The following is a 26,909-nucleotide window of genomic DNA, read 5'->3' on the forward strand; positions in this document are numbered from 1 at the left end:
TGCAGCAAACTCCCAGTTTCTACAGCTCTTCCATCACAGTAAAGCGCAGTTCATTTCGAATTTGTTGGGAAACTGGATACACACATACTTTTTTGATTTACAGTACACAATGGGTGTTAATAATATCTCGTTTGCATCACCTCATCTAGCCGAACTTGTCTTCCGCCGAAATAATGAAAAGTCAAAGGTAGCAGCAATGTTTGAGCCAGATGCTGATATCTATGTCCCATGGCGTTTCCCAGCCCCTGTGATTCATGATATGTAGGTGCGCATTTGAGATGCATTAGATATAGTTATATAGTTGCTGGCAGGCCAAGATGCATATCTTGTTAAGGGTTCCCAGCATTTGATGTACCCGTGCATATTTCCTTCCATATTCCTCCACCGATAGGCTTCCTACTGCATATAGAATGTGTTGCATTCTAGACTGTCCAGTAACTGCACACCAGAACCTATGGGCTGCAATGCAGAATCTGGAATAAATTATTGTACATCGGTTGAAAATGCAGAATTCGAACACCTGTGCTGACAAATCGGCCCATTGAAATCTGCACAGTCGTCAGGATGTTATGTACGATTGTCAGCAACAGCCATAATTGGAGATACAAAGGTACAAGGCAGCTATCGTGCTGCTAATAAACATCGGCAGAATTTTACACTTAACGGCGATCCTGGCTGGTGACGAGTACCCCGCATCATTTTCTAGTCTACAGCGAAGCTTCTTCTTTCGATCTATGATAAGAACTGCAAAAACGAGCATAGATGGTTTCGGACTCCTTTATCAATTATGTACCCAAGAATATATAAATACTCGTTGCTGAAGTTTATGCAAGTTTAGATAGCCTACAGAAGACATCACTGCCATGAACGTTAAAAACTGGATACTTTAAATCCTGAAGTATGCCGATCCGTTCCGATACGATCAGAGTGTGCCAGTTATTTCTTGTTCTTTTGAACCGTTGATCTCACATCGCAGTAACTAAACTGTACATTTGAATTCGTCCTCAATCGACAAGTGTTGAAGGTATGTGTGAACCTTGATGCAATCTATCTTATTGATTGCTTTTAGGTTGCCAAGAAGCAGTGCAATGTGTTCATACAGCAGAGCGCGGCAAGCCAGAGCACAAAGTCTATATTGGAGAGGGACTCTCAACGTTTGTTTGTGTCGGATTTGTATGTCGTATGTCTCGGTTTTCATCTGCAGTGTTTGATCGTTGATTTTAATTCTTCGCTGTTTTACGCAGTCATTAAGGGCTCTCTTGCATTTTTCGTCTGTGCAGATCCGCATAATCCTTGACTACCGTTGAGTTGTTTCCTATCCCGCCTAAACTTTGTTATTTATACCTATTTTGAACGAGATTTTGAAGTTTCTGCGGTTATGACTCTGGGTTACACCCTTTTCTTTTCGGGGCATTTTCCTCATTTGTCAAATTTACATCCCCACATTAATCGAATCACGTTAAAGGAGTTAGCGTCTGTGTGAGAAGGTTATAAACGTCAATCTATAAATTACCAATCAAATCGCATCCGGAATCGAATGCTAATTATTAGTCGAGCATTTACTCCCACCAGTTGCTGCATTAAGTCTATCTAATAATCAAGATGTTCATTAAGTTGCAGAAATTGAATTGCTGAACATACTCGCACTGGGTCTACGGTCATGGTTGCGCTGCCCTTCTAATGAAGATAGCTAAAGACAGGCATTGGGTTAGAGCTGAAAATTCACGTCTATCATTAGATACCAATGGGCAACCCTGGTTACCACGCAATTTCAAAGTCTATAAGTGCATTTTATGGGATAATAACTGAAAATGAGATGCCGCGCAAATGCATGGAATTTCGTCTCAGAAGGCAAATCACTGGGTGGGGGAGAAGGGAGGAGAATAGCGTTGCAGCCAAAGGTGTCGAATTCTTCATTTGCGGCTCCTTCTTTTGACATTACACCTGATTGACGACATGCCACCATCGTCGTCGCTGGATCGCCTCGGGGACTCCAGGCTATGCGAGTCTCCAAAAGACATTTTCCATGATAGCAATATCTTTATCGTAAACAACAGTGCTGCAAGTTTGCCCTTTGCTGTGCCTCCTGGCAAACAAGAGGTATATACAGCAGTGCAGCAAACCGTATATACATATTCGTACATGGAACGTAGTAGACTGACATACCAATGGGTGATACTCGACGTTGGCCTTTTTAAAGTTAGAAGCAAACATGGTATCCCTCCCACAGACATTATTACCTGCAAGGTCGGCTATTGTTCGACAACGTGCGTCCACAATGCCCTCCATTATCGCACCTCCAGCACGTTCCTCTAGCCTGCGAAGGAAGCCCAATGTGACACCAGATTTAGCCGGTACGCAAAAACAAAGAAATGTGAACGCCACGATGACGACAGCGAGCTTGTCATCATCAGATCGGCTTCCTGCCAAAACAGACAATGAAAATGAAAATACAGAAAAGCCAGACGACGACGCAGAAGAAGAAGTGACATCCTGCCTTATGAGCTGGAAACGCCACTCAGCGCTCAAGTTAGCATGCAGAGATAGCATGTTTACTGACGATGATAGCAGCGGCAGCAATGCTCCTACCGATATCCCAGAGGAATGGCAGACAATGGCAGATAGCTTTTGGAGAGGACAAGATTGCAGCAGCTTTGTAGTAAAGCCAATGACAATCGCATCGTTCTTGGGTGGAGCGTACGTACACCAACAAAATCTGTCTACTAGCGCCCTTTTACAACCAACGACATCGCATATATAGGTCGCCGACCAACCAAGGTGTACTGCGGTTGTATCTATCGAAATTCGACTTTACCGGTGCTGCGCTGGATGAAGCTTTCAGGTAAGCACCCAATAAAGCAAAGGAGCATATTCGTTACTTTGCGTTGTTGACGCTGAGAAAATATATAACAAGGATGCTATGCGCAAAACTGTTTTTTAAAGCGGAAGCACAAGAAATCGATCGCATCTTGGAAGCATTTGCACATCGTTACTATGCATGCAATGATTCTTGTCTATATAAGAGTGCAGGTAAGTAACTATAGAAATAGTCTCGACTTTGGCATGTTCAGAAAGTACTAAATACATGAATTATCCTTTTCTGCAGATATCGTGTACAGTGTAATATACTCTCTCATGCTCCTCAACACAGACTTGCATATAGCCCGCGCAATTATCTCCGGCCATACACCAATGGCGAGCGATACCTTTGTAGACAATACCCTGACAAATATCCTTGAACTTGAGCATGAGCATTGTCGCGACACGAAATGGCAGGAAGAAATGCGGACGCACTTGGAAGAACTTTACATATCCGTCAAGAAACAGCCATTCGTACGGCCAACGCGACGGAAAACATTGCTGCAACGTGGAGTTGGCTCTCTGAGACGGCGCGGTACCAAGAATAACAACAACAAACATAACAACAACAATACCAGCGCTACGCCACTACCAACAAGACAAGAGTCACTTCCCACTACCTCCAACTGGGAACTGACTGGATACCTCTCATTTCAAGCAAATATCTCCGCATACTACCGAGCTACAATTACATCTGGATATCTGTATATATCTTCAGGGCAACATCAGAAGCAGCAGCAGCAGCAGCATCAACAAATGAACAACGTTACTCTCGAAAGATCGAAGAGCACAGGTCTCAAATATTACTATCACAGTTGCGCGAATCTCTTAAGGGTGAGCAGCGTAAAACATTTGCATAATAATAGACGGAATCTAGCCTAACAAGTGAGCTTAACAAAAAATAGAGCAAAAGCCGCAGCCTCAGCAGCAGACGGACAAAGGCAGCAACAACGGATAATATGCCAGCGACGGGCAGCAAGGAGATGGTGATTGCTCTAGCAGGCTGCCGAGCGTTTCCAAGCGACTTGGACGTGCTGCTATTTTATGTATGCTTGCAGAACGGCCGCACGTTGATGCTGAGAAGCGAATCTCAGGACAAGACCAAACAATGGGTTCAACATTGTAATTATTGGAGTAAACGGAAATTGCCCACAATACAATGTTGAAAACAAACAAGCGATACGGTTTTTAGGCGCAGAGGCCCTTTTCTTGGATGTGCTTATTCCTGAACCTTTGGCCCTTATTGTGAAGCTTTCAATTAGCTACTAAATAATGGACCAGAGAGTGTTGTTTTGCAAAAGTTGATAAATAGTGTGAGCTTAGGCTATAGCTTTTTGAATGAAGCATGCTAGCTTTACACAGACAAAGGTGGCGAGATATTAGACTAGCGATTGCTTCGAATTGACGGGTGCTATTTTCATTCGATAGATTCCTTGTCTCCAAGTATTTCGTCGCACACAAACTTGGCTCACAGAACCTGCTACGAGCTTGATGAGACATTTCCGTTTCCTTTTTTTTTTTTTTTTTTTTTTTTTTTTTTTTCTTAACAATAATCTCACGCAGCTCGTGATTGTTCAAAAATGACCCAGGTCAAGGACTCACTTCAAGCCGAATTTTCGGTATCATTCCTAGCACTCGGATGCTGCATACACAGATAATATGCATGCGCAAAAATGATTGCAAGGATTATAAAATCGGCTTGAGTGAGGCATAGGAATAATAGGAATGGCGCTTCGGCGGTGTCGGGTCTGCTACCAAGAAAATTTGCCCGCTGCTGGTGGTGATGGAAAGGAATGAATTGTACCACGCTCGTATTTGGAATAGGTAATAAGCGTTTGTTATCTTTGACTTTTTGCGTGTGCTATGCAAATCAATGGACGGTATACATCGGGCAGTCGTCATTTTGGACGGCTCTCATTGGCCTTTGTAAAATTTCTGAGCGAACGTTACACTTCAATGCCCCTCGTTCCGAACGGTAAACGTCGGTGTTTTGCTTCACGGGTGCTCTTCCATCCGACGAGCGGGTTTGTATTCCAGCATCAGCAGCATCAGCATCAGCAGCAGTAGCATCGCTTCTTTGCTGAGGCCGATGATGACGTTGATGTACATCCGAAAGTATCCGAAAGCGGACAGCAACTGAGCAAAAAAACAAACAATTATTAGGTACATACAATAAAGCCCTCAAGATCAGTCTGCAAGTAACATATTATATGAACAAACAACAACTAGGAACGAAAAAATAACATGTGGACATTCTTAAGGAGTAAAAAATAATGCTGCTGTTCTATTTGGGTTCAATCTGCATACCAATTCAACAAACATAAACCCCAAGAAGCTATTTATTACATTTACGCCAGTCTTATGTAAAGCGTAGCATTTTTTTAGAGTGAATCTCGATTTTCTAAATCAGAGAGAGAGAAAGAGAGAGAGAGTGTGTGTGTGAACGCGTGAGAGAAAAAAATTGGGAGGATGATTGTGCTCTATATAGAAGTCCTTGATAACCATCCTCCTCCCCGTCGCGTGAACACCATCAGCTGCCTGCTGAACAAGCTTTTTTACAAAAGGGGTATATCCAAGGATACCCTCGTCCGTCGTCTTGCGTCGTTGTTTTTTTTTCTGCAAAGGGCGGGACGGACCGAACGAAAAAGCAGCACACCCGATTCCCGCTCGTTCCGAAACCGTCTCTTCTCAACAATCATACGTTTCGATTCAGGCTTATCATCTGGGAAAGGTGCTGCATTCAAGCGTGTGAAATGGGGAGGAGCAACATATTGATTGCATATGCCATAGCAACGATGATGCTTGCGCATTGTAATATGTAAAAGGCTGGATTTTTCCCACGTAGCGGACTTTTTGTCTTTTTCTGACAGGCGAATGAAAATGCGCCTTGTTATCTACATATGCCCTTGCTCTTATCATTTCCATCTTTGGCCAATACGGGTCTTGATCGCATCTATCTGCCGTTTCCCCATGTTACCGTTCTTGATGAATGCGAAACGACGACAAGAGCGAGAAGATCGTACTCCTCCTCTCGTTAAATTGGAGGATCACTAAACGATGTTATCCTACAGATAGCGCATACACACACATTGCAGCCGATCGAGGCTCAGGAGATTTAAAAAACGTTTTCGCTTTAAAAGCACATGTTCAATTCCGGGAAACGATGATTGTCCTGGGAACGTACGTGAGAAAAATTGTCCATGTGACACCCGAACGACAACCATCTTATCTATGTGCGTTTTCAGCCAATCAATACTTTATTTCAAAAATATAGCATTTAGTTAACCCCTCATTTTTTGCCTCTCTCTCCCTCTTCCCTTTGTACATCTTTTCTTTTTTGTTTATTTTACATCTCTTTCTTTCTTTCTCTTCGCTTCTTACAGCTAAATGGAAGAAGAACATCAATCGCATATAATATCGGAACAAGTGTTCGGGTCTAGTAAGAAGATCCAGTTCGTTAGCGTCTCGCCGATGGACTCGTTGTTGAGTGCCGTCAACCATGCTCATCGAATCCACCTCCCTCATCCATCTTCTTCACAACGCCACGCAAAAGACTACCACGCTGGCCCGCAGCGCCCAATGTCGATAGAATCGCTGCTGCATTCAAATGGCCAGGATATGCCTGCATTTGAAAACACAAACAGCAGCAAACGGCGGTGGCAAAATGTCACTACGGATTCTGAGGAGAGATCTGCAAAAATGCGCCGTAAAGCAGAGCAGCTCTCGTCAAATGGTGGTGTTGCTTCGAGAACAGAAAACCAACAACAATCACAGCAGCAGCAGCAGCATATGACAACTATCACCTGCCTTCACGCAGCTGTTGCACAAAAATCGTACGGTTCTGAAAAGCGGTTCTTATGTCCACCACCTACTGTGTCTATCCAGCAACAGGGCCCGGATGTACCCGCCCCGGTCGTTTCCATGGCCGTCGTATCAGAGAATGGCGACCGACCCTTGGAACAGAAGATCTTGCTTGACGAGAACAAGCAAGGCAGCTTCAAATACTTGCACGTCACTGGCACAGCAAAGGCAAAGCAGTTTTATTTGCGGGTCAGTCTCAGTCACAACCATTTTCACACTTTTACACCGAGCAGTCCATCATCGTCATCCTCGTCCTCTTCCGCCGCAGCCAAAAGCCCACCCCCACCCCCACCACCATCGTCTCCACCATCTTACTCAACCTCCTCCTCCTCTTCTTCTCAGCCATACGTGACCTTCTTTTCTTATCCCGTCTCCATCATCTCCAAACCATCGAAGAAGACTGCAAAGGCACGCAACGTGTCCAACTGCATTGTCGCCAACTCTCAAATTTCCCTCTTCAACCGCATCAACTCGCAAACCGTGCGCACAAAGTACATGACTATTCAGGACAACAAGCTCTGTGCAAAGAACTCGACATGGTCACCATTCGAGATTGTTGTCTTGCGTCAACCTGTGCAGACGAACGTTGGTATCTCGGACGAACCTTCTTCTCTTGGTACTGCTGCATTGGCAGGAGCACATCATCACCATCTCCACCAATCATCATCTGGGTCAAGCAATAGCAGTAACAACAACAACAACAACAACAACAAAAATGGCGGTACCATTCCTGTCACGTACGGTTCAGAAATCATGTTCAAGGATACTCGCACCGGGTTCCAGTCACCACACATGATTATTCGCAAGGTCGATAAGGGCCGCATCTCGCTTTCAGCCTGCGGGCCCGTCAGCCAGATGCAGAAAATTGCATTGCAACTGGCTAGCACTGATAACAGCGACAGCGAACAACAGCCTGTTTACTTGAGCGCGAGCGGCAAGTCAATGGCATTGCAAGGCGACGAACAACAGCAACAGCAACAGCAAGCATCATCATCATCATCATCAGCAGCAGCAGCAGCAGATGACGATAACGGCGCATGCACGACAAATGCCACCTGGCTTGATTTTGCCCCATCCAAACTATCCGTCGACAACAAGCCCGGTCAAGAACGCGTCGAATGCGTCGATGACTTTTTGTGCTGGACCATTGTCGGCATCGCCAAATTTGAGTACAGCTACATTGAACCTCCTGTCTCGCCAACAAGCAGTAACAGCAACACACCACCGTTGTCCTATCAACACTATCACCATCACCAACATCAAACTTCTTCTTCTCCACCACCGCCGCCCGCTACATCTGCTGCCATGGTCTCCTCCCTGTCATCCTACGAATCCGATCGACACCACCACCAGCCATCACCTCCTCCCTCGCCACCTCGCCGCATCGTGCCGCTACCCATGATCATGTCGGTCGAGTACCAGCCACAAACACACACTGTTCAAGTCCTCGGCAAGCATTTACTGCAGCCCACTGTACCGGCACGGGTGTTCGATTTCTACCTCGGCTCGCATGGCCCACTGAGGGTCAAAGATCATCATTACAGTCACGACGACCTTCAGCTCACACTCGAGTTGCCGCCTGCGCAAGACTTGCTCGTTGCGAACCACGACGTCTTGATCACCAAGCACGATGGCTCGCGGTACTTGGAGCTGTCGCTGGTCATGAAACGTCACGACGGTAACATCTATGGCACGGGCAAAGCACTCGCGTGCGACGTGCTTGTCAACTTTGATGCCGGACGATGGTCTGTAGTGCCCCATGCAAACTCTCCCTAAGTCTTCGCTTTTCAAATTGATATATCCCTATCTTGCCCTCTCTCCCTCCCTCTCTCTCTCTCCTTGAAATTCTCCGTCGTTTCTTTGTTTTTTTTTTTTTTTTCCTTATCTTTCTTTTCTTTTCTAGTGTCGATATACCTTTGTTGTTTGTTCCCTATATGTTACTATGCCTCCTTGGAATGGTGTTTTTTCTCTGTACATAAATGACTCTCAGTACTACTGATTTATTCATGCAAAATTGTGTGCATATCAGGCATCGTGTATAATGCCATTACTCGGGGCTCTGATGGTATTCTTGCTTTTTGAAGATGAAGGTGCATGTAGAATGAACGATGGACCATTATTCGAGTTCTCAACTGTAGTTATGATGGTTGCAAGCCTTTCATCTAGCTGACAAGTCAAGAGATGATGCTTTCGCTGCGCTGACAAAGAGTAAGCTTGTGCACAAAATGGGAGATTTTATTTGCTCGGTCGCTGAATCGTTCTAGGTGACCTTAAAACACAAATGAAATAAATCACCCGCCGCCGGCGGTCACTTTGCAGGTGACACAACATGCACAGCAGAACATGAATCCGGCCATTTTGGACGAGGTGCCGCGCCTTTACCGCAAAAGCTATCTTTTGGGTTCGCGCCGCCGGCGACAACGACCAAGTAAATCGAGCCAGCGGACAGCAGAGAGCAACCACCGTGAGCACCAACAACGACGAAAGCAAACGCACCAGCACCAGCATCAGCACCAGCATCAGAAACCATGTCAACATTCAGCACCGAATTTTCATCCTGACACTGTTGACACATTTTGTTTCCGATGGCCAGCGCAGCAATGCTACGTACTTGCGCGTCTTCTAGACGACGGTGTTGCACTGTGTCCGATTCCGTCTCGCCGTCGTGCATTTCTCTACTTTGCACATGCACCGATGCCTCGACATCCACCACCGGCATTACCGCGCACTCGTCGTCCTTCAAAAGTACAGACCATGTTCCAGTCTTGGAAACACACCCTGGCGGTTGACGATGCTGCTACTGCTTCCAGAGATAACAGTGATGACGCTGACGACGTCGACGACGAAAACAGTGATGGAAGAATTCCTCGAAATAGCAACGACAATGATCGAGAAGTAACATTGGCCGATGTGCTCGAGGAAGCAAGCGATCTCATCAAAGACGGGTGGATCAAGACAACGCAGTTTAATGTCAAAACATATTCTGGTGAATCGACCACCATACTGCTGCAATCAAGTCACTCCACCTTCAAGTTATCAGCGCGAAGCGTCCATGAAAAGCGCATGTTTGTCAACCTCGTTCGCATGTTGCAACATCCGCCATCATCAACGTCCACAGCATCAAGCAATCATCATCCTCTCGCTTCGATGTAAGTGATGAGCACCACCAGCAGCAGCAGGGTGAATGGTAGCTTACCAGAATATATTTATCAATGTATATAATCTTACTTAGATCAGTGCATTCCATGATCGAGAACTGGCGGCAAAAATGCCGCAGCGAATGGACGAGTCTTGCAGACCTTCAGAGTAGCATTCATCGATCTCAATCAGATATTTCGACGTGGATGCGGCGCATGGAAACGCTAGACGATTCGTTCAGAACTCTGCGAGAGTCACTGCAAGAGTATCTAACAGTTGACCAGAATTCGCGCAAACTCTTGAGCCATGCAGAGGAACAGCTTGGGAAAAGCTCGCAAGACCATGAATTTATAAAACGACGATTGCAGAAATTGGATACGGTTCTTGCTGCCGACCCAGATATTGTAGGAACTACGCGACTGAAACTCATGATGGATCGACAGGATGTAAATAACAACAGACTTTGGATGTACATACTTGTGCTTACGACAATTCTCATCTTCATCATTGTCTTTGCACTCCACTATATTCTGTCTTGAAGAAAACCAAAAAAAGCTTTTGTCTTTTACGTATGCAATGAGAAGAAAAAATATGTTGCAAATGCCATTGTGCGTCATGTGTATATATGTGTGTTTGCGAGAGACAGAGAAGGACACAGAGAGAGATAGAGAGGGAACATCAAAGAGAAGATGAGGACAAGTTATGAATTGAATGAGGGGGAAAAGGCAAACAATTAAAGAAGAAAGGGCAGAATTTGTTTTCTAAGTTGACTTCTAACCGCTGCAGCTGATGCAGGCATCCCTGTTCTCAAGAGAGCATATCATGGCAGCTTCGTTTTCTTCCTGGTTGGCCTTTTGAGCTTCTCGGTATTCCTTCAAAGATAGCTGATCGACAGTGAACTTGATAGCATCAACCGCAGGTCTTGTACGCAGGTAGTACATGCCGGTCTTCAAGCCCTTCTTCCATCCGTAAAAGTGCATGCTAGTCAATTTGCCAAAGTTCGGTTCGCCAATAAAGATATTCAAGCTCTGGCTCTGGTCAATAAAGGCACCGCGGTCAGCTGCCATGTCAATAATGTTACGCTGTGCAATTTCCCAAACGGTCTTATAGAGTGCCTTGAGCTTGGCAGGGATACCAGGGATACGCTGGATAGAACCATTGTCTGACATGATCATGTTCTTGACATCGTCGTTCCACAGACCCAACTCAACCAAGTCTTTCAGCAACCACGGGTTTACAATCTGGAATTCGCCAGCGAGCACGCGTCGAGTGTACAAATTGGAAGTGTAAGGCTCAAAACATTCGTTGTTGCCGAGAATTTGAGAGGTTGATGCAGTCGGCATAGGTGCCAACAACAGTGAGTTGCGCAGACCGTGCTTTGCAATCTTCTCCTTGAGCGAAGCCCAGTCCCACAAAGGCGAAGGAGTAACACCCCACAGATCATATTGAAGCTTGCCTTGGGATGCAGGGCTGCCTTCATAAGTCTCATAAGGACCCTTCTCTTGAGCAATTTCATTGGATGCCTCCAAAGCCGCGTGGTATATAGTCTCAAAGATCTCAATGTTCAGCTTCTTGGCTTCCGGTGAATCGAACGGGTATTGCATGAGCATGAATGCATCTGCGAGACCTTGAACACCGAGACCGATAGGACGGTGACGCAAGTTGGATTTTCTTGCTTCCGGTACAGGGTAGTAATTTCCGTCAATAATCTTGTCAAGATTCTTTGCAACAACCTTGGCAACCTAAAGTCACACGTCTGTAAGCAACATTGAAGCATTTCTGATCGGCATGAACTATTTCTTACATCGTGGAGCTTCTTAAAGTCGTATCTCTCACGGTTTACAACAAAGGCAGGGAGGGAGATGCTAGCAAGGTTACAGACAGCGACTTCGTCCGGGCTAGAGTATTCAACAATTTCTGTGCACAGATTGCTGCACTTGATAGTACCGAGGTTCTGCTGGTTGGACTTGCGGTTGCAGGCGTCCTTGTACAACATAAAGGGACCACCGGTTTCGGTTTGGGCTTCCAGAATAGCATACCACAACTTTTGGGCCTTGACGACTTTGCGTGCACGACCTTCTTGTTCATATTGATGGTATAGTTTCTCAAACTCCTCACCCCACACTTCATGCAGACCAGGTGCTTCGCTGGGACAGAATAAACTCCAATCAGCGTTCTCCTCGACGCGCTTCATGAAAAGATCAGGGATCCACAATGCATAGAACAAGTCTCTTGCACGGTTCTCTTCTTTGCCATGGTTCTTGCGCAGATCCAAGAAATCAAATACATCGGGATGCCAGGGTTCCAAGTAGATAGCGAATGCACCTGGGCGCTTGTTACCACCTTGATCGACATATCGAGCAGTGTTGTTGTATACGCGCAGCATAGGAACGATGCCGTTTGAGTAGCCATTGGTGCCAGCAATGTAGGAGCCAGATGCACGGATGTTGTGGATGTTCAAACCAATACCACCGGCAGTCTTGGAAATCTGAGAGCAAGTCTTGAGAGTTTCATAGATGCCTTCGATGGAATCCTCCTTCATGGTCAACAAGAAGCATGAAGACATTTGCGGACGGGGTGTACCAGCGTTGAATAGGGTAGGGCTGGCGTGGGTAAAGTATTTTTCAGACATCAGGTTGTATGTCTCAATCGCGGCATCAATGTCTTCACCGTGGATACCGACAGAGACACGCATCAACATGTGCTGCGGTCTCTCAGCGACTTTGCCATTGATTTTGAGAAGATACGAGCGTTCCAAGGTCTTGAAACCAAAGTAGTTGTAGCCAAAGTCGCGGTCATAAATGATGGCTGAGTTGAGACGGTCTGCATTCTTCATGATAATATTGTACGTCTCATCAGAGATCATGGGTGAATGCTTTCCAGTCTTGGGGTTCACATAGCTGTGCAGATCTTCAATGACTTGTGAGAAGACTTTCTTTGTCTCCTTGTGCAGATTGGATACTGCAATGCGAGCTGCAAGAATGGCGTAGTCGGGATGCTTGGTGGTCATATACGCAGCAGTTTCTGCCGCAAGATTGTCTAGTTCCACGGTCGTGACGCCCTGGTACACGCCAGAAATCACCTGAGAAAGTAACGTGTGTTTTCCTGTCAGATCGAGCTTTTTCACACGATTCGACATTTTTTCCAAAGAAACAGTACCTTTTGCGTGATCGAAACCGGATCAACATAGTTCATGTCCAGACCATAGCATAGTTTATTAATTCTGGCGGTAATCTTTGTATCATTATTCGTCATCAGCACACGGCTCACTCTTTGTTTTTACTATGCTCTAGGAAATACCTTGTCAAACGCAACTCGTTCACGCCGACCATCTAAAGAAACAAATACGTGAGCCATTCATGTCCTCTTCCCAAAGGAAGAGCGCGTCGTTACCTCTCTTGTATACAAACATGGGTGATGTGTGCTTCAGAAACTGGGGAATTGGGAAGGACCTGTCCTTCATGATAGAAACGTGTAAGCAAGGTAAAGGAATAAAGACTGGGTGTCGAAGGAGGACAAGAGGAAACTCACCAAGTGAGTGGAGCAGAACACGAAAAGAAAGGAAGAAAAAAAAGTTCGCGCAGTCAGTCTGCGCTTTAAATAGAGTGGACGCGTCTCCGACGCGCCTGGTCTGGCTGTCATTGGTTGGCAGCATGAAAACGCGAACCACGCACCGACAAGAGCGCGCAGCAGCAGCAGCATTGACACATTGCTGACTAAAGATGCCCATTCCCATATTTCGCGTATGTGCATTGCAGTTTACAAATGGCCTAGGAGGCGGCAGTTTGTTTATTTACACAGCCATCGACGAGAATCCTCAATGTATCGGTCATATTTCCTCTGGCTTCTTCTGTTACATTCAAGTGATGATACACCAGAAAATGCTCCACAATCTGATCAAGATCATCGCCTTTCCAAATCCTTATTTCGTTTGTAATCCCTGGTGCGAATTCAGTCTTGATAACAAGCATCGGCTGACCGTCATGCCGACCAAACTGGTGGTCTTGGGACGTTGGGAAATCGTACAATGGTACATGTAAATGGTATAGTTCATTTTCTTGTAGCTGATGTTGATGTTGGTTGTAATAACTTGGCGGCGATGAAAATGAGGAATACATGTCATTGGTATCAAAATTCGAGTTAGTTTGGTTTGACGAATACAGTCTAGGCGTCGAAAACGTGTTGCCAGACGATGAAGGCTGCTGATCCCAGAACGGTTTTGATAAAAGTTCGCCGCGACCCCATGCACCTGCCGCCTCACCGGGAGGTAATCTAACGGCTGGAGACAACGAGGAGGATTTTTTGCTGCTCGATTTTTTAGATTTTTTGGACTTTCCAGTGTTCAAAGGCTTATTGTAAAGTCGAGCTTGAATGATTGCTTCTTCATCGACAGGTTGATATCGGCTGCTCTTCTTTCTGTGCAGATTGCCTGATCCAACGCCGTCCGCTCTTATTTGAAAGTTTGGATCGACGAGTGTTCTCCAAGCACTGGTATCAATCGTGCCTTCTTCATTCTGGTTTCCCCACGAACTCATTGTAACCGGCGCGTAATCGCTGTCATTGTCGTCATCGTAATCCGCGTCTTGAGACATGACGCTGCTAGGCACACTGGCCGAAACTGACGGTGCCAGTGAGGGAGACCGCAAATTTGTCGTTACCGTCTGCGATCGTTGATTTCGTTGCTGCGATGTCAAGGTGACTTGACCCCACGAAGCTCCAAGAATAGCACCAGGGTTCGCCTTGAAGACGTCTTCCATGTATTGTCAAAGAGGGAGAGGAAGCCGTGATGGAAAACGTTCCCAAAAATGCTTACTTTTTTGGGCGTTAAATGGGCAGATTTGGAAGGTGGTACGCATCTCTTTCCGGATGCTCGTATTGAATGTTTCTAGGAGCTCAAAAGGTGAAAGGATAGAGCTAATTACTTGCAATGTTAATAAATTAAATATACATATGCAATAACGTTTTGACATTTAGTAGGGAAAATCAATTGCTGATTGGCAGCTTGTCTTGCCTTGCAGCCATAAACATCTTACAAGCTCGTTTGATATGCTTGGATCGCAGCTGATGCTAAATCCACACCGAACTATGTGGGGTCTCTCCAATATTATCATATATGCCCACTTATCCCACACGTGCATTCCCGGGTATATCGCGCTAGGATATACAGTATATTTGTTTGCAGTAGCTCAGCCCATGCATAATAGAGGTCTTCATCAGTTCATTTTCCTTACATATGATATGAATATCATTGCTACAGTTTTCCGTTTGTGTAAGTTGCGGAATAATAAAGGTCCGAGCCCTTTTTAACATCTGCATATTGCTGCGAACTTTGTCAGTAGTCATACTACTTTGAAGGAATGGGTTCTATTTGACTTTATAACGTCCAATTAATGTTTAGGATTAGTGGATCATATAGCGAATCTGTTACAAAAACTGCACAGCATGCCGATATACACGGATTAAACGCCTTATTATGCAAGCATGATCGGCAAGTGGCACAGTCATCTGCAGCTTTTTGCGCAGCAGAAAGTCTGGGACTCCCGCCTATTTAAAGGCCATCTCTCAACTTTCCGTTTTCCCCGCTTCTTTTCCATCCGCGCAAGATGCCGCCTGAACAGTCTGTATGCAGCGACGATGCCGAAAACGTCGTGGAATCATTGGACCTACCCGAGAAGGACGAGAACCCGCTTGCACTGTTTCCAACCAAGCCTGAAGAACAAGTGATTGAGGAAACTCTGACTGAATCCAAAGAGGCTATGGATGATCCATACGTCTTTCCAAGACAGATACGGCGCGTGGCTGTGATAGGAGCTGGTCCTTCTGGTGTAAGTAGTAGCTGACCCCGCTTGTATTGCGCGTTCTTAGCAACATTGTAAACCTCTCTGTATAGCTTGCTGCTGCCAAGGCAGTCAAAGACAATGGGATGCAAGTATGTGTTTTTGAGCGCAGCGCTGACTTGGGTGGGGTGTGGTAAGTCTACGCTAGTGCGAACGCGTTCACAAAATTAATATGCATAATCAAGGTTATATTCGGAGACGCCGCAGCGCAAGGTTCCCGTGCCTTGTGAAATAGTGGACCCTGGCTGCAAGAGTTTCTCGGGCCAGGAGTTAATCGAGGAGCAAGACGATGATCCCGACTACAGTCCACCTTCAGCGTGTTACAGAGATCTTCACAACAACACCGTAACTCCCATGATGGCATACGAAGACTTCCCCTATCCAAAAGACACACCGTGGTTCATTCCCCAGACCCGTATCCATCAGTATTTTAAAGATTACGCGCGCAATTTTGGGATCGACAAGGATATAAAGTACAACACCAAAGTCGAAAAGGTGGAGCGCACAGACGACAGGCAGTGGATTGTCACGGTATGCAGCAAGGAGAAGCTTGATGACGGAAAGCGCGTACGATATAGTCGATGGCACGATACTTTCGATGCGCTCGTAGTTGCGACCGGCGCTTTCAGCGATCCGTTTATTCCGGATTACGAGTACATTCAAGAATACCATCAGAAATATCCTAATAGGATATTACATTCAAAACAGTACCGTAAATTCGAGGATTATCGGGGAAAGGTAACAATCAATTGATCGACGCTGTAAAAAGCGGGACGTATGGATCTTTAACTTCAAAGCATTCAATTAGACTGTGCTCATTGTAGGCAACAGGGTCTCAAGTGTTGATATTGCCCGCTTTCTTGAAGGTATTGCTGCCAAGGTCTATATCTCCTCTCGCAATCCTATGGAAACACCTATCAAGGTCCTACAACTCATCTGGAGCTGCGTTCCCGACAGTGTGATATTCAAGAAAGATATTTCTCGATTTGCGAACAAGGATGGCCAAGTGGATGGCAGCATCACTTTTGTCGATGGAACGGCAGAGTCAGATATTGACAATGTCATCTTTTGCACTGGTTTTGCCGTGGATTTCCCGTTCCTTGGTGGTTTGCGCCAACAAGGCCAAAACAAAGAGAAACTTGAGAAACTTAGACCGCCAGCACTGCTTCGCGTACCAGGCAAACGTACAAAGGATACTATAAAGGATACTTATCGTGATATCTTCTGCTGTCGTGACCCGACGCTTGCACTCGTCGGATTTCCTGGATATATTCCAACGTTAGCCACATACTACTACCAAGCTCAGGCTGTCGGTCGTGTTTGGGGAGGATCAGCAATGTTACCTAATGAAAAACAGATGATCGAGTTTGCCGAAAAGGATGTTCCTCCTTGCGTACCGTTTGACTTTGAAGGCCGCAGTTTACGCCTTCACACACTTCGAATCGTTACTTGGCTCAACAGCCATGCTGCTATGCTCGCACCGGACTTGCCACCTTACAAAGGTTTCGAAAGAGAAGTGTCGACAGACCTGTGGGGTCAAGTACATGCGACTTTCAAGGAGCGAACAGATGCGCACATCCGTGCAACGAAAGAAAAGAGACTTAAAGAGTTGAGGAATTTGCAAATAGAAGCATGAATAATAGCAACGTAAAGATAACAAGGGCATGTTTATCATTTTCAATGAAAAGAAAGGATCTAACACAGTAGCTATGTAGTACCTTTACAGCATCCCAGTTTCCATCTTGCTTGACGATATTCATAATAAAATGCTTCATATGTCCATGGAGACCTTTTACATTTCTCTATTTGAATGTATTCATTAGCAAAGCACTTTGTTTAGAAATTCAAGGACATATGGATAATCAGTGAATAACCAATTTCGCTGCAGATCTGGCTTGGAGGACAGCAGCAGAGGTCTGTTGTCCCTGACCTGAGGGAACGACGGACGAGCTGAGTGCGACGTGGGAGGACGCGACAAATTTTTGCCAAACCTGGTCGTACCACTCACTTCTTTTGTTCCAGCGCTTGGTCCCAATGGCGGCCCTCACAGCAGTTAGCATTAATGTCAATTATGAACAAGACAAAGGTAACTTTTAAATACACGTGAATTAGGAATATGGAGCTTAGTATTGTTCAGAAAACTTGAAAAGATTTCTTCAAAGTTTCAAGCAAACCAACATTTCTCTCAATGACGATGGAATGGAAATGGAAGAAGAGCAGGTCAAGTACATGAAGATCCTGGTACGCTTTCTGAAATCTATGTACTTTTTGCTGGAGCAGCTTTTCTTATCTCGTTCCACCACGCAGCAAAAAATTGTCGATCGCGAAGAAAATATCATTACCGTCGAACTTGACGATCTCGCCACCGTAAGCAGTTTGACAACCCATTTGATACGCGCTTGTATGCTTAACAAAATCTGTACAGTTTGAAGATTCGATGAATACTGTTTTAAACATTCAACGCAACACCAAGCGCTACATCGATATTCTCTGCACCGTCGTTGACGAGATCTGCAGCACGTTGACTCCCAACAACCCAGAGTTGACCTACAAAGACAGTGTTCTTGACGTGATCATCAACCAGAGACGAACTAGAGATCAGAACATTCAAAACAACAACGAATCTACCGAGCTTTTCCCTGCAGCTTTGACTCGTCGATAGTAAGTAACGTAAATATGGGACGGTGACCAACTCGATCGTTAACGATGATGCGTTCAGCGAGCTGTTCATCAAGCCACTCAAGAGCGATGAAGCATTGTCCGTACGCCAAGTGAGCGGTATTAACCTTGGAAAACTCGTTACCGTTCGCGGTATCGTCACCAGAGTATCGGATGTCAAGCCCTTCTTGCAAGTCAACACATACAGTTGCGATACTTGCGGTTGCGAAATCTTTCAAGAAATTAAGCAGCGCCAGTTCACACCATTGACGGAATGTCCTTCCCAAGAGTGCATGAGCAACAATGTCAAGGGCAAGTTATTTATGCAGACCAGAGCAAGTAAGTTCTTGGCTTTCCAGGAAGTCAAGATCCAGGAATTGGTATGTTCGATCATGTGAATAGAATTTGTTTAGACTGGATCTTAAAATGTACTCTTTTGCTACAGGCGGATCAAGTTCCTGTTGGTCATATCCCACGAACCATGACAGTACACATGTATGGTGCCATTTGCCGCCAACTATCTCCCGGTGACGTCTGCCATGTATCTGGTATCTTCTTGCCAATGCCGTACACCGGCATGCGCGCCATGCGTGCCGGCCTCTTGACAGATACCTACTTGGAAGGCCAATACGTTCACCGCTTGAAGAAGCAATACGACCAAATAGAATTGACTCCTGAGGAACAGGCACAGATCCGAGAATTACAAAACGACCCTAACATCTACGAAAAGCTTGCTCGCAGCATTGCACCGGAAATCTATGGACACGAGGATGTAAAGAAAGCGCTTTTGCTGTTGCTTGTCGGAGGTGTTACCAAGACTATCGGTGATGGTATGAAGATCCGTGGCGATATTAACATTTGCTTGATGGGTGACCCTGGTGTGGCCAAATCCCAAATGTTGAAGTTTATTGCCAAAGTTGCTCCACGAGGTGTGTACACCACTGGCCGTGGTTCTTCCGGTGTTGGTTTGACAGCCGCCGTCATGAGAGATCCTGTAACTGATGAAATGGTGCTTGGTAAGTTAAGGATAAGATGGAATGCTCATGACAGAAGTAGTGACGATTCTGTTTTCCTCTTTTCCAGAGGGTGGTGCACTTGTCCTTGCTGATAACGGCATTTGCTGCATTGATGAGTTCGACAAGATGGATGAATCTGACAGAACGGCTATTCACGAAGTAATGGAACAACAAACCATTAGTATCTCTAAAGCCGGCATCAACACTACATTGAACGCTCGATCATCGATCTTGGCTGCAGCCAACCCGCTCTATGGCCGTTACAACCCGAGACTCTCACCATCTCACAACATCAACCTTCCAGCTGCTTTGCTGTCACGTTTCGATATTTTGTACTTGATGCTTGACAAGCCCTCGGACGATTTGGATAGACTGTTGGCTGAGCACGTTACTTATGTACATCGACACAACAAGCACCCTGATCTCGAATTTTCAGTATTACCACCCAATGTTATCCGGTACATATCAATCGATTATGCATCTGTATAAATATTGTATTCATTTGTTTCTTTCTAGACACTACGTTGCACATGCCCGAACGAAGCGACCCGTACTTACTCCTGAAGTATCGGAATACGTCACTGCTGCCTATGTCCAGCTGCGACGTCAATACAAGATCGATGAGGCACGAGAGCAGCAATTCTCATACGCATCAGCTCGTACATTGCTCGGCATCATCCGTATGGCACAAGCGTTGGCGCGTATTCGTTTCTCTGATGTTGTTGAAAACCGCGATGTGGACGAGGCTCTGCGCCTGATCGATGTATCGAAGGCTTCCTTGGTAGAATCCACTCAAGGACGCGACGGCCATCCCGACCGCACTTCTCTCACTGCCATCCTGCGTATTGTGCGCAGCCTTCGTGAACTGCGAGGCAACGAGCTGGATATGTCATCGATTCGCGAACGTGCACAAGCACAAGGATACAGCGCAGCTCAAGTCGACGATGCCATCCGTGAATACAGCAGCATGAACGTCTGGCAGGTTAACCAGGCAGGCACGCGCTTGACTGTAATTGAGTAAAAGCAAAATAATGAGTTGTTCCTTTTTTTCATTTCATTTTTTTCTCTATTATCTTTTTGCATTTTTTCTCTCATCTTCTTCTTTTGTTGTCCATAAAGTTAATAATCAATAATTGTTTTCTATTATTCCTGTGCTTGTATCGCTTCTACACTGCGGTCTATAGTTTCTGCGTCTAATCTTGCCTCTTTGGGCAGTTTTCGGGTATCATGGGCCTAAAACGCGAACGCATTAAACATCTCTATCTCCTTGCAGAAAACAGAGCACCATCCTTCTTTTACCTCAAACATGGCCACAATGTATTCGGCAAGGGGTTTCACGATCCATCGTGTCGGTTGCCACACATGCTCAAACCAACCAATGTGGCCCCCTTTATCAGTGGTGGCTAACACAACGTATGGGTTGATCTTAATCTCGTCCCACGGTATGCTCTCTTCAACGGCGATGGGATCGTCCAGTGCATTGAAGCAGAGTAGAGGAATACGGACATGCTCGATGAAGCGACAGGAGCTGGCATCCCGGTAATAATTGTTGACGGTTGTGTAGTTAAATATGCGGCGTGTGCACGCATCATCGAATTCTCTTATCGTTCGACTCGCCATCACTTGTTCGACATTAATGCTGTCATGTTTCGATAACATGTGTGCGTATCTAGCGAATACGCGCTTAAGGTTGCCTGCCATGGTACCCGAGTATATCGTCCGGTTGAACCACGTTCTATCCAAAGCGTAACCAGAGCTGGATAGATTTACAAATGTTGAGGATCAAACAAATGTTTGCAAGGTAACGAATCTACTTACTTTACAAAGTCAAAGGGATTTGCTACAGAAATGGCTGCCTTGAAAGGTGTGTTTTCTCCTTCTTCTCCAAGGTACTAAATTCCACAACATCAGGCTCAGGCTCAGAATCCAGAAAAGAAAAAGAAGAGCAGCAATATGGTAACAATTCTCACCTTGACAAGGATGTTTGATCCAAGAGAGTATCCGATACCAATCAAAGGTGTGCCTTCAGGCAACGTGTTTTGTATGTGTTTCAAGACATGGCGAAGATCGTCAGTGTACGCGCCGTTAAAAAGTTGAGGGGTTGTTAACTCGGTGTTGGCACATCCTCGCGCGTTGAATACGACGCCTCGATAGTTGAAAGGTGGTCTCGTGACGACTTCCAAAAGGCCTCGGATGTAGGATTCGTGGCTGCCGCCTGTGAGACCATGCAGCATGACCAGGGTCGGGGTATCGTCGATAGGTTTTTGCGCCAAGGGCGGTGTCCAGTCAATTGAGACCTGTCCTCCGTCTGGCATATTCAGCATTTCCCTAGAATTTAAGGTTTTCTTTTGTCAGAAATATAACAGGAAAGTGATCTCGGACTTCTTACCGTTCGTAACATACGTCATTCTGCGTGGGCGTGCCATTGTAGTACGCCGCGTAGCCGGTCTGCAGGTGTCCGTTGAACAGGTACGGCGTAGGGTAGTAAACAGCCTTGGGCCCGACGATCGAGGGGCATTTCTCGGCAATGTAGTCTGTGTGAGAAACACTCCTTCCGGAATGCTTAATTTGAATCGTCGCCGGTGACGGGTGGTGGAAGAGTTTCACTCGTGACATATTATGGTCGCAACCAAGTTGTCGTGGCCCTTGTTTTAATCTTTAAAGAGGGTCCCTGTCCATGATTTGATGCTTACTGTCGAGAAAAAATAAAACTGAGTTTCGTTCGGCCCGCTAGTTTTTCCAACGGGTTCCAAGCAGAAAACCATGCAGGAACAAGAAGCGGGAGCTCAACGGCACCGTTGCTTGGCAATGACTTGGTTTTCTCCCAATCCGGTATTGTCAAAGTCGTGGCTCAACCAGCCCATTGCTACCGAAAGGGTCCCAAAAAATTATCCAATTGAGGACTTGATCGTACGATTATCAGAAGGCAAGCACTCGCAACTTTTTTCATGCTCCTGGCTATTAGTAGAGCCATTGAACATTACGTATTCTCTCTGTTACGGCATTTTCCCCAGCAACTGTGCGAATAAGAAACGAAACCATGGAAATCGCTCAACTCCACGCTGTTACATGCTTCACGGATTCTGGTCAATAAGGTTCCTTGCTCCAAAAACCTATGACGCTTAACTTCGCTCTTTGCTACAGACCAGAATTGTTCGATTGAATTGAGCTCAGGAGAATATGAAAGAAGATATGCACATCGATATCCTCGAGACGTCGTAATATACTTCGGTATATCCTCCGACTTGTGTATAGGAGTATTATCCATAACCAGATAGTGGCCTTTGATTTGTGGATATTTGTCCATTTCATCCAAAGTGTCTTTCAAAAAGCTAATATATAGTGTCCCGTTACAGTACCAGTGCTCAAATATCCAGATTCTTGTCCAGCCCTTCTCTTCTTACTAGGCTTCGGTATTCTCAAGCTAACTTTAATTAAACCTGAAGCAGAGATAGCACCCAGTATAGTATTAGTGTTAGCTCTAGTGGTTGGCACAGTAACAACAGCAGGAGGACCCTTCTTAGACCAAGCCCTCGTACGTTTCATATTTATATGAAATGCAGACTCGTCAAGAAACACACAGTTGGTCATGAAGTCCATATCAGTTTGTTCCCACTTCCGAACCCAATCATGTCGTTTCTCAATCTTTTCTGGACTATTTCTCTCCACAGACTGGAACTGCGCTTATTTCAGAGAAAGGGTTACATTCTGTTCTCATGGAGTCATAAACAGTGCTATGTGTAACTTTAAGACCATCGAAGTGCTACGTTAAATACAGTATTGCTCAGCAGCGTTGGTATTAATTCTGAGACATTACTGCTGTTGCCAAGAAATGTTGTAAATGCCAGCAGGCTGCTGCAGCGGCGCGCACCACAAAAAAAAAATGTTTGTGACACATGCGCCACAACAGCAGACGACTTTTGTTCCTCCTCTCTGCTGCATCTTTACTTGCCGTGTTTCCGCTTTTCCGCTCTTGCTTTTCCCTGTTCCTTGTTCCTCCTCTCTCCGTACCTTAACCTGCACCTTTCGTTCCTGAATATATGGATAACAGCACAAGCAGCAGCGACACCTGCCCTACGACCGGCGGGCTCAGCCAGAACAATGGATTGTAAGGGGACAGAAGAAAAATTTACCTTGTTTGGTGAAATTATTGTTAACAACGACGCTTGCCGCCCTACTAAAGTCAACCGGGCTTCCACTTTAAAGACCTACTGTCACACCCAGAGTAAGTTAGTTTCCTGTCCTGTATGCACATCGTTTGGTGGTGCTGGAATCCGAAGAAGAGGTGGGGGGGGGTGACGGGAAAAGAATGTGATAAGCAGCAGCAGCAGCTGTTGTGAACGCGCGTAAATAATATAGCAACTCTAACAGCATAGCGGTGTAGTCAAAACTGGCATATTTGGGGCTGGTTGGTATGTCTGCTCCTGTTACTGATCATTTGGATCACTGCCATAATCACCATTGCCAAGCACGTTCGGAATTACTAGTACGTATTATTACTCTCTTGGCAACCTTTGTTTGTCGTTGCTGTGATCCGTTTCTTTGTACTCAGTTTTCTTGCACAGTGACCCTCCGGTGCAACGACACAAACTCCGTGTACTCCTGTATCCTCCAGTTTACGCCACCTTGTCGTGGTTCTCCTACCTGCGTTACGACTATTCAACAACCATCATGTTCTTTGCTACCTTGTTTGAGTCATTCGCTGTATACAACCTGTATCAATGTCTGAGAGCGTACCTGCAGCCATTCCGGGATGAAAACGGCGATGCTAAAGTACCTATCACCACCAAGGTTTTCGGCCTATTCACCGTCAAATTGTAAGTTTTAAACTTGCATCGTTTTTGTGAAATTGCTTGTCTTTTTTTTTGCTAATGCATTGCGCGTACATAGAAAATCAAAGTTCGGTATGCATTATCGTATCATCACCGATATTCTTGTTATTCAATACCCTATTTGGTACGAGTCTTCCTGAAATATATACCGGCTGTCGAATCCAATCATTGTTGACTGAAAAAACTTCTCTCTCTCTCCCCCCTCATTAGGGCCATTATCGATGCCTTTGTGTCCATTATCACCGAGGAAAAGGGTTACTACTGCGGCGAAAGCTATAGTTTCAAGGGCTCCTATGTCTATCTTACCATTATCAACTTTACATCGCTCAGTATCATCCTATCAGCATTGTTCGTCTACCTAGCCGTCTTCCACGACGAATGGCAGCGTGGAAACATCAGTGCGCACGGCATGTTTTGGTGCGTCAAAGGTCCCATTATGTTCATTTTCTACTTTGGCGATATTTTGCTCAGCATCCTGGAAACACTGGATGTGATCAAAGGCACAGATGGCACGCACTCGTCGGATGGCCTTGCATGGCCAGCAGCGGCCGTTAAGAATGGACTGGAAGTGATTCTTATCTGCGCCGTCATGACAGTCACCACGATTTTCATGTACAAGTACTTTGGACCTCAGGATGCCGTGACAAAGCACGTAGAGGAGGATACGCCTCGCTTGACAGGATGGATGGCTTTGTTCGACGGATACTTATCGTACCTTCCCGAATTCTTCTACCAGCTGCTGTGCTGCGGCGTTGACTCGTACAAATTGGCCAAGAAGCGCGTTGAGCTCAGAGCTCGACGGAAGCGAGGAATGTATGCGACCGACGGCAACGGCAGCACGCATGCACTGTCGCCTGTCTTGGATCCGCATAAAAAGGAAAATAACGTGTAAAGTTTGTTGTTGTATACCCGATTTTTCCCATGTTCTTGATTATGCGTGTGTATTTCTATATTTCATAGCAATAATAACAATGCAAAGAAAAAAGGTTTATGCGGTTTGGGATGGATGATGAAGGAACTCCTCTCCCCCACCCCCAATTTTATGCAAAAGAATTTTTTTTGCCTGTCAGTGCCTACCACCATTCTTGACCCGCCCTATCATGTCTCAACAGCAGCAACAACAGCAGCAGCCATGGCCAAATAGCACAAACTATGCAACCTACTCTGATCCATACAGCAATGCATACACAAATCAATACAGTTATGGTTACCAGTACCCGCAGTACCACCAGCAATACCCGTACCCGTACAACACTTTTGATCATCAACAACAAGCATACCCGCCAGTGCCACAGCATTCATACATTCACAATTTACAGCATCAAACACAGCAGCGGCAGGCACTGGGTGCAGCAGCAGCTGCCACGCTCACGTCGACCTTGCGACCGAGTACAACCCCTCCAACGGCAACAGCAGCAGGAGCGCGAACAGCCGTTTCGTACGAGGATATAGCAAGCAAGCCAGACAAAGGAGGTTCATGTTGCTACACATGGTTCCAGTCTCCAGAAGCGCTGCAGCAGCACCAGTCCAACCACAAGAAATGCCACATGTGTTCGTACGAGGCCATCAAAGTCCTTGTCGAGGACCATCTGTACCACACGCACGGCGTTGGAGAAAGGAGCAAGAAACCGGACGGCGTGGTTCCGGTTACTGCGCCCAAGCTGGATACCCCGGAAGCTATCCAAGCGTGGATTGCCGCGCGAAAGAAGAATTACCCGACCGCGGCGAACATTGAACGTAAAAAGCGGGAGGCCCAGGAGAAAAATAACAACAGGGCGCATTTAGGACTTGTTAATTACGAGAGCGACGGTGATAACAGCGACAATGATGATGATGACTTGATAGATGAAAACAAGGATGCCGTGTCGTCTAAAGATCCTTCCATGATGGGAAAGCGAGCGTTGCCGGAGGAGCCACGACGGGCCGGTAGGCGGTGTAAATTCTTTGCACTTGGCAGATGCAGAAAGGGCGATGAATGCACGTTTATCCACGAGAAACCACCGGTGAGTAAAAGAGTTGTTGATGTTGTACAATGTATGATTGATTCTAATGCATTTGCAGCAACGTCAAAAGTTACATCCTCAACAGCGCAGCAATAATAGGCGACCGAATCTCCTGAGGAAACTGCTGGACAGGGAAATTAAGGAGGAACAGGCCGTCATTTTACAATGTTTACGGTATATTGTAGATAATGATTTCTTTGGTCATGGGAAATAGCAATTGTATATAGCCAATGAAAACCGATTCTGGAAAGTCTACCGTTTCGCGTTGATACATAACCCCCGTAAAAATCTCGGTTTGTTCATTATGGCTCAGTAATAAATTAGGTCTGTAACTTATGGCGATACCGTCTAGGCAACTGTAAGCTTGATTCAGTCTCATCGAATTTATTTCGTTCCTATTTGTTATTGTTATAAAAATACAGTAAAGCATTTTTGTATTTCTAAAATAGGATGGAGCTAGGTATCTACCTACATCTCCAAGGAAATATCCTTTGGGAGGGCTCTTTTTCTCAACATCTTGATGATTGCATAACTGTGCTGCATGTTGGACCGTTTTTCTAAGAGTCCGGTCCGTATATATTCCTTTTAAAGCACGCGTTGGTAGGCCACGTGGTTTGCATTTGCATATACCAGCTGCAAGCGAAGAATCAAGCAGACCTGCTTTTGTTTGAGCACATACATGAATATGTGACCAGTGTACACGGA

General features: G+C 45.7%; 11 protein-coding genes across 11 annotated transcripts; 7 read left to right on the forward strand and 4 right to left on the reverse strand.

Moving 5' to 3' along the window:
- Positions 1–1,956: 1,956 nt before the first annotated feature.
- On the forward strand, positions 1,957–4,128 carry VTP01DRAFT_2209 (uncharacterized protein; the record flags this gene model as incomplete). The annotated part of the gene is made up of 8 exons (XM_069380645.1): positions 1,957–2,100; positions 2,201–2,354; positions 2,415–2,697; positions 2,762–2,842; positions 2,915–3,030; positions 3,164–3,693; positions 3,765–3,981; positions 4,052–4,128. 8 exons carry the CDS (start codon positions 1,957–1,959, stop codon positions 4,126–4,128), a joined length of 1,602 nt encoding a protein of 533 aa, XP_069237712.1.
- A 2,118-nt stretch (positions 4,129–6,246) lies between these two features.
- VTP01DRAFT_2210 (uncharacterized protein) lies at positions 6,247–8,496 on the forward strand (the record flags this gene model as incomplete). Its single annotated transcript, XM_069380647.1, has 1 exon — positions 6,247–8,496. One exon carries the CDS (start codon positions 6,247–6,249, stop codon positions 8,494–8,496), a length of 2,250 nt encoding a protein of 749 aa, XP_069237713.1.
- Positions 8,497–9,063: 567 nt separating this feature from the next.
- VTP01DRAFT_2211 (uncharacterized protein) lies at positions 9,064–10,397 on the forward strand (the record flags this gene model as incomplete). The annotated part of the gene is made up of 2 exons (XM_069380648.1): positions 9,064–9,869; positions 9,953–10,397. The coding sequence occupies 2 exons, from the start codon at positions 9,064–9,066 to the stop codon at positions 10,395–10,397; spliced, it is 1,251 nt and encodes a 416-aa protein (XP_069237714.1).
- Positions 10,398–10,631: 234 nt separating this feature from the next.
- On the reverse strand, positions 10,632–13,321 carry VTP01DRAFT_2212 (uncharacterized protein; the record flags this gene model as incomplete). The annotated part of the gene is made up of 5 exons (XM_069380649.1): positions 10,632–11,600; positions 11,663–12,940; positions 13,018–13,092; positions 13,159–13,190; positions 13,252–13,321. 5 exons carry the CDS (start codon positions 13,319–13,321, stop codon positions 10,632–10,634), a joined length of 2,424 nt encoding a protein of 807 aa, XP_069237715.1.
- Positions 13,322–13,628: 307 nt separating this feature from the next.
- VTP01DRAFT_2213 (uncharacterized protein) lies at positions 13,629–14,615 on the reverse strand (the record flags this gene model as incomplete). The annotated part of the gene is made up of 1 exon (XM_069380650.1): positions 13,629–14,615. One exon carries the CDS (start codon positions 14,613–14,615, stop codon positions 13,629–13,631), a length of 987 nt encoding a protein of 328 aa, XP_069237716.1.
- Positions 14,616–15,461: 846 nt separating this feature from the next.
- Positions 15,462–17,331, forward strand: VTP01DRAFT_2214 (uncharacterized protein; the record flags this gene model as incomplete). Its single annotated transcript, XM_069380651.1, has 4 exons — positions 15,462–15,683; positions 15,749–15,828; positions 15,881–16,433; positions 16,504–17,331. The coding sequence occupies 4 exons, from the start codon at positions 15,462–15,464 to the stop codon at positions 17,329–17,331; spliced, it is 1,683 nt and encodes a 560-aa protein (XP_069237717.1).
- A 398-nt stretch (positions 17,332–17,729) lies between these two features.
- VTP01DRAFT_2215 (DNA replication licensing factor MCM7) lies at positions 17,730–20,390 on the forward strand (the record flags this gene model as incomplete). The annotated part of the gene is made up of 8 exons (XM_069380652.1): positions 17,730–17,781; positions 17,833–17,936; positions 18,003–18,062; positions 18,121–18,356; positions 18,415–18,733; positions 18,799–19,369; positions 19,437–19,827; positions 19,886–20,390. The coding sequence occupies 8 exons, from the start codon at positions 17,730–17,732 to the stop codon at positions 20,388–20,390; spliced, it is 2,238 nt and encodes a 745-aa protein (XP_069237718.1).
- Positions 20,391–20,512: 122 nt separating this feature from the next.
- Positions 20,513–21,985, reverse strand: VTP01DRAFT_2216 (uncharacterized protein; the record flags this gene model as incomplete). The annotated part of the gene is made up of 5 exons (XM_069380653.1): positions 20,513–20,602; positions 20,669–21,125; positions 21,188–21,261; positions 21,340–21,697; positions 21,759–21,985. 5 exons carry the CDS (start codon positions 21,983–21,985, stop codon positions 20,513–20,515), a joined length of 1,206 nt encoding a protein of 401 aa, XP_069237719.1.
- Positions 21,986–22,349: 364 nt separating this feature from the next.
- VTP01DRAFT_2217 (uncharacterized protein) lies at positions 22,350–22,915 on the reverse strand (the record flags this gene model as incomplete). Its single annotated transcript, XM_069380654.1, has 2 exons — positions 22,350–22,651; positions 22,729–22,915. The coding sequence occupies 2 exons, from the start codon at positions 22,913–22,915 to the stop codon at positions 22,350–22,352; spliced, it is 489 nt and encodes a 162-aa protein (XP_069237720.1).
- Positions 22,916–23,409: 494 nt separating this feature from the next.
- On the forward strand, positions 23,410–25,093 carry VTP01DRAFT_2218 (uncharacterized protein; the record flags this gene model as incomplete). Its single annotated transcript, XM_069380655.1, has 6 exons — positions 23,410–23,477; positions 23,553–23,594; positions 23,754–23,855; positions 23,935–24,186; positions 24,260–24,325; positions 24,412–25,093. 6 exons carry the CDS (start codon positions 23,410–23,412, stop codon positions 25,091–25,093), a joined length of 1,212 nt encoding a protein of 403 aa, XP_069237721.1.
- A 208-nt stretch (positions 25,094–25,301) lies between these two features.
- On the forward strand, positions 25,302–26,418 carry VTP01DRAFT_2219 (uncharacterized protein; the record flags this gene model as incomplete). The annotated part of the gene is made up of 2 exons (XM_069380656.1): positions 25,302–26,204; positions 26,263–26,418. The coding sequence occupies 2 exons, from the start codon at positions 25,302–25,304 to the stop codon at positions 26,416–26,418; spliced, it is 1,059 nt and encodes a 352-aa protein (XP_069237722.1).
- Between the last annotated feature and the right edge of the window lie 491 nt (positions 26,419–26,909).

This window comes from Rhizomucor pusillus, assembly GCF_041956525.1.
Source record: "Rhizomucor pusillus strain CBS 183.67 unplaced genomic scaffold VTP01scaffold_12, whole genome shotgun sequence".
In the NCBI taxonomy this organism is placed as follows: Eukaryota; Fungi; Mucoromycota; class Mucoromycetes; order Mucorales; family Lichtheimiaceae; genus Rhizomucor; species Rhizomucor pusillus.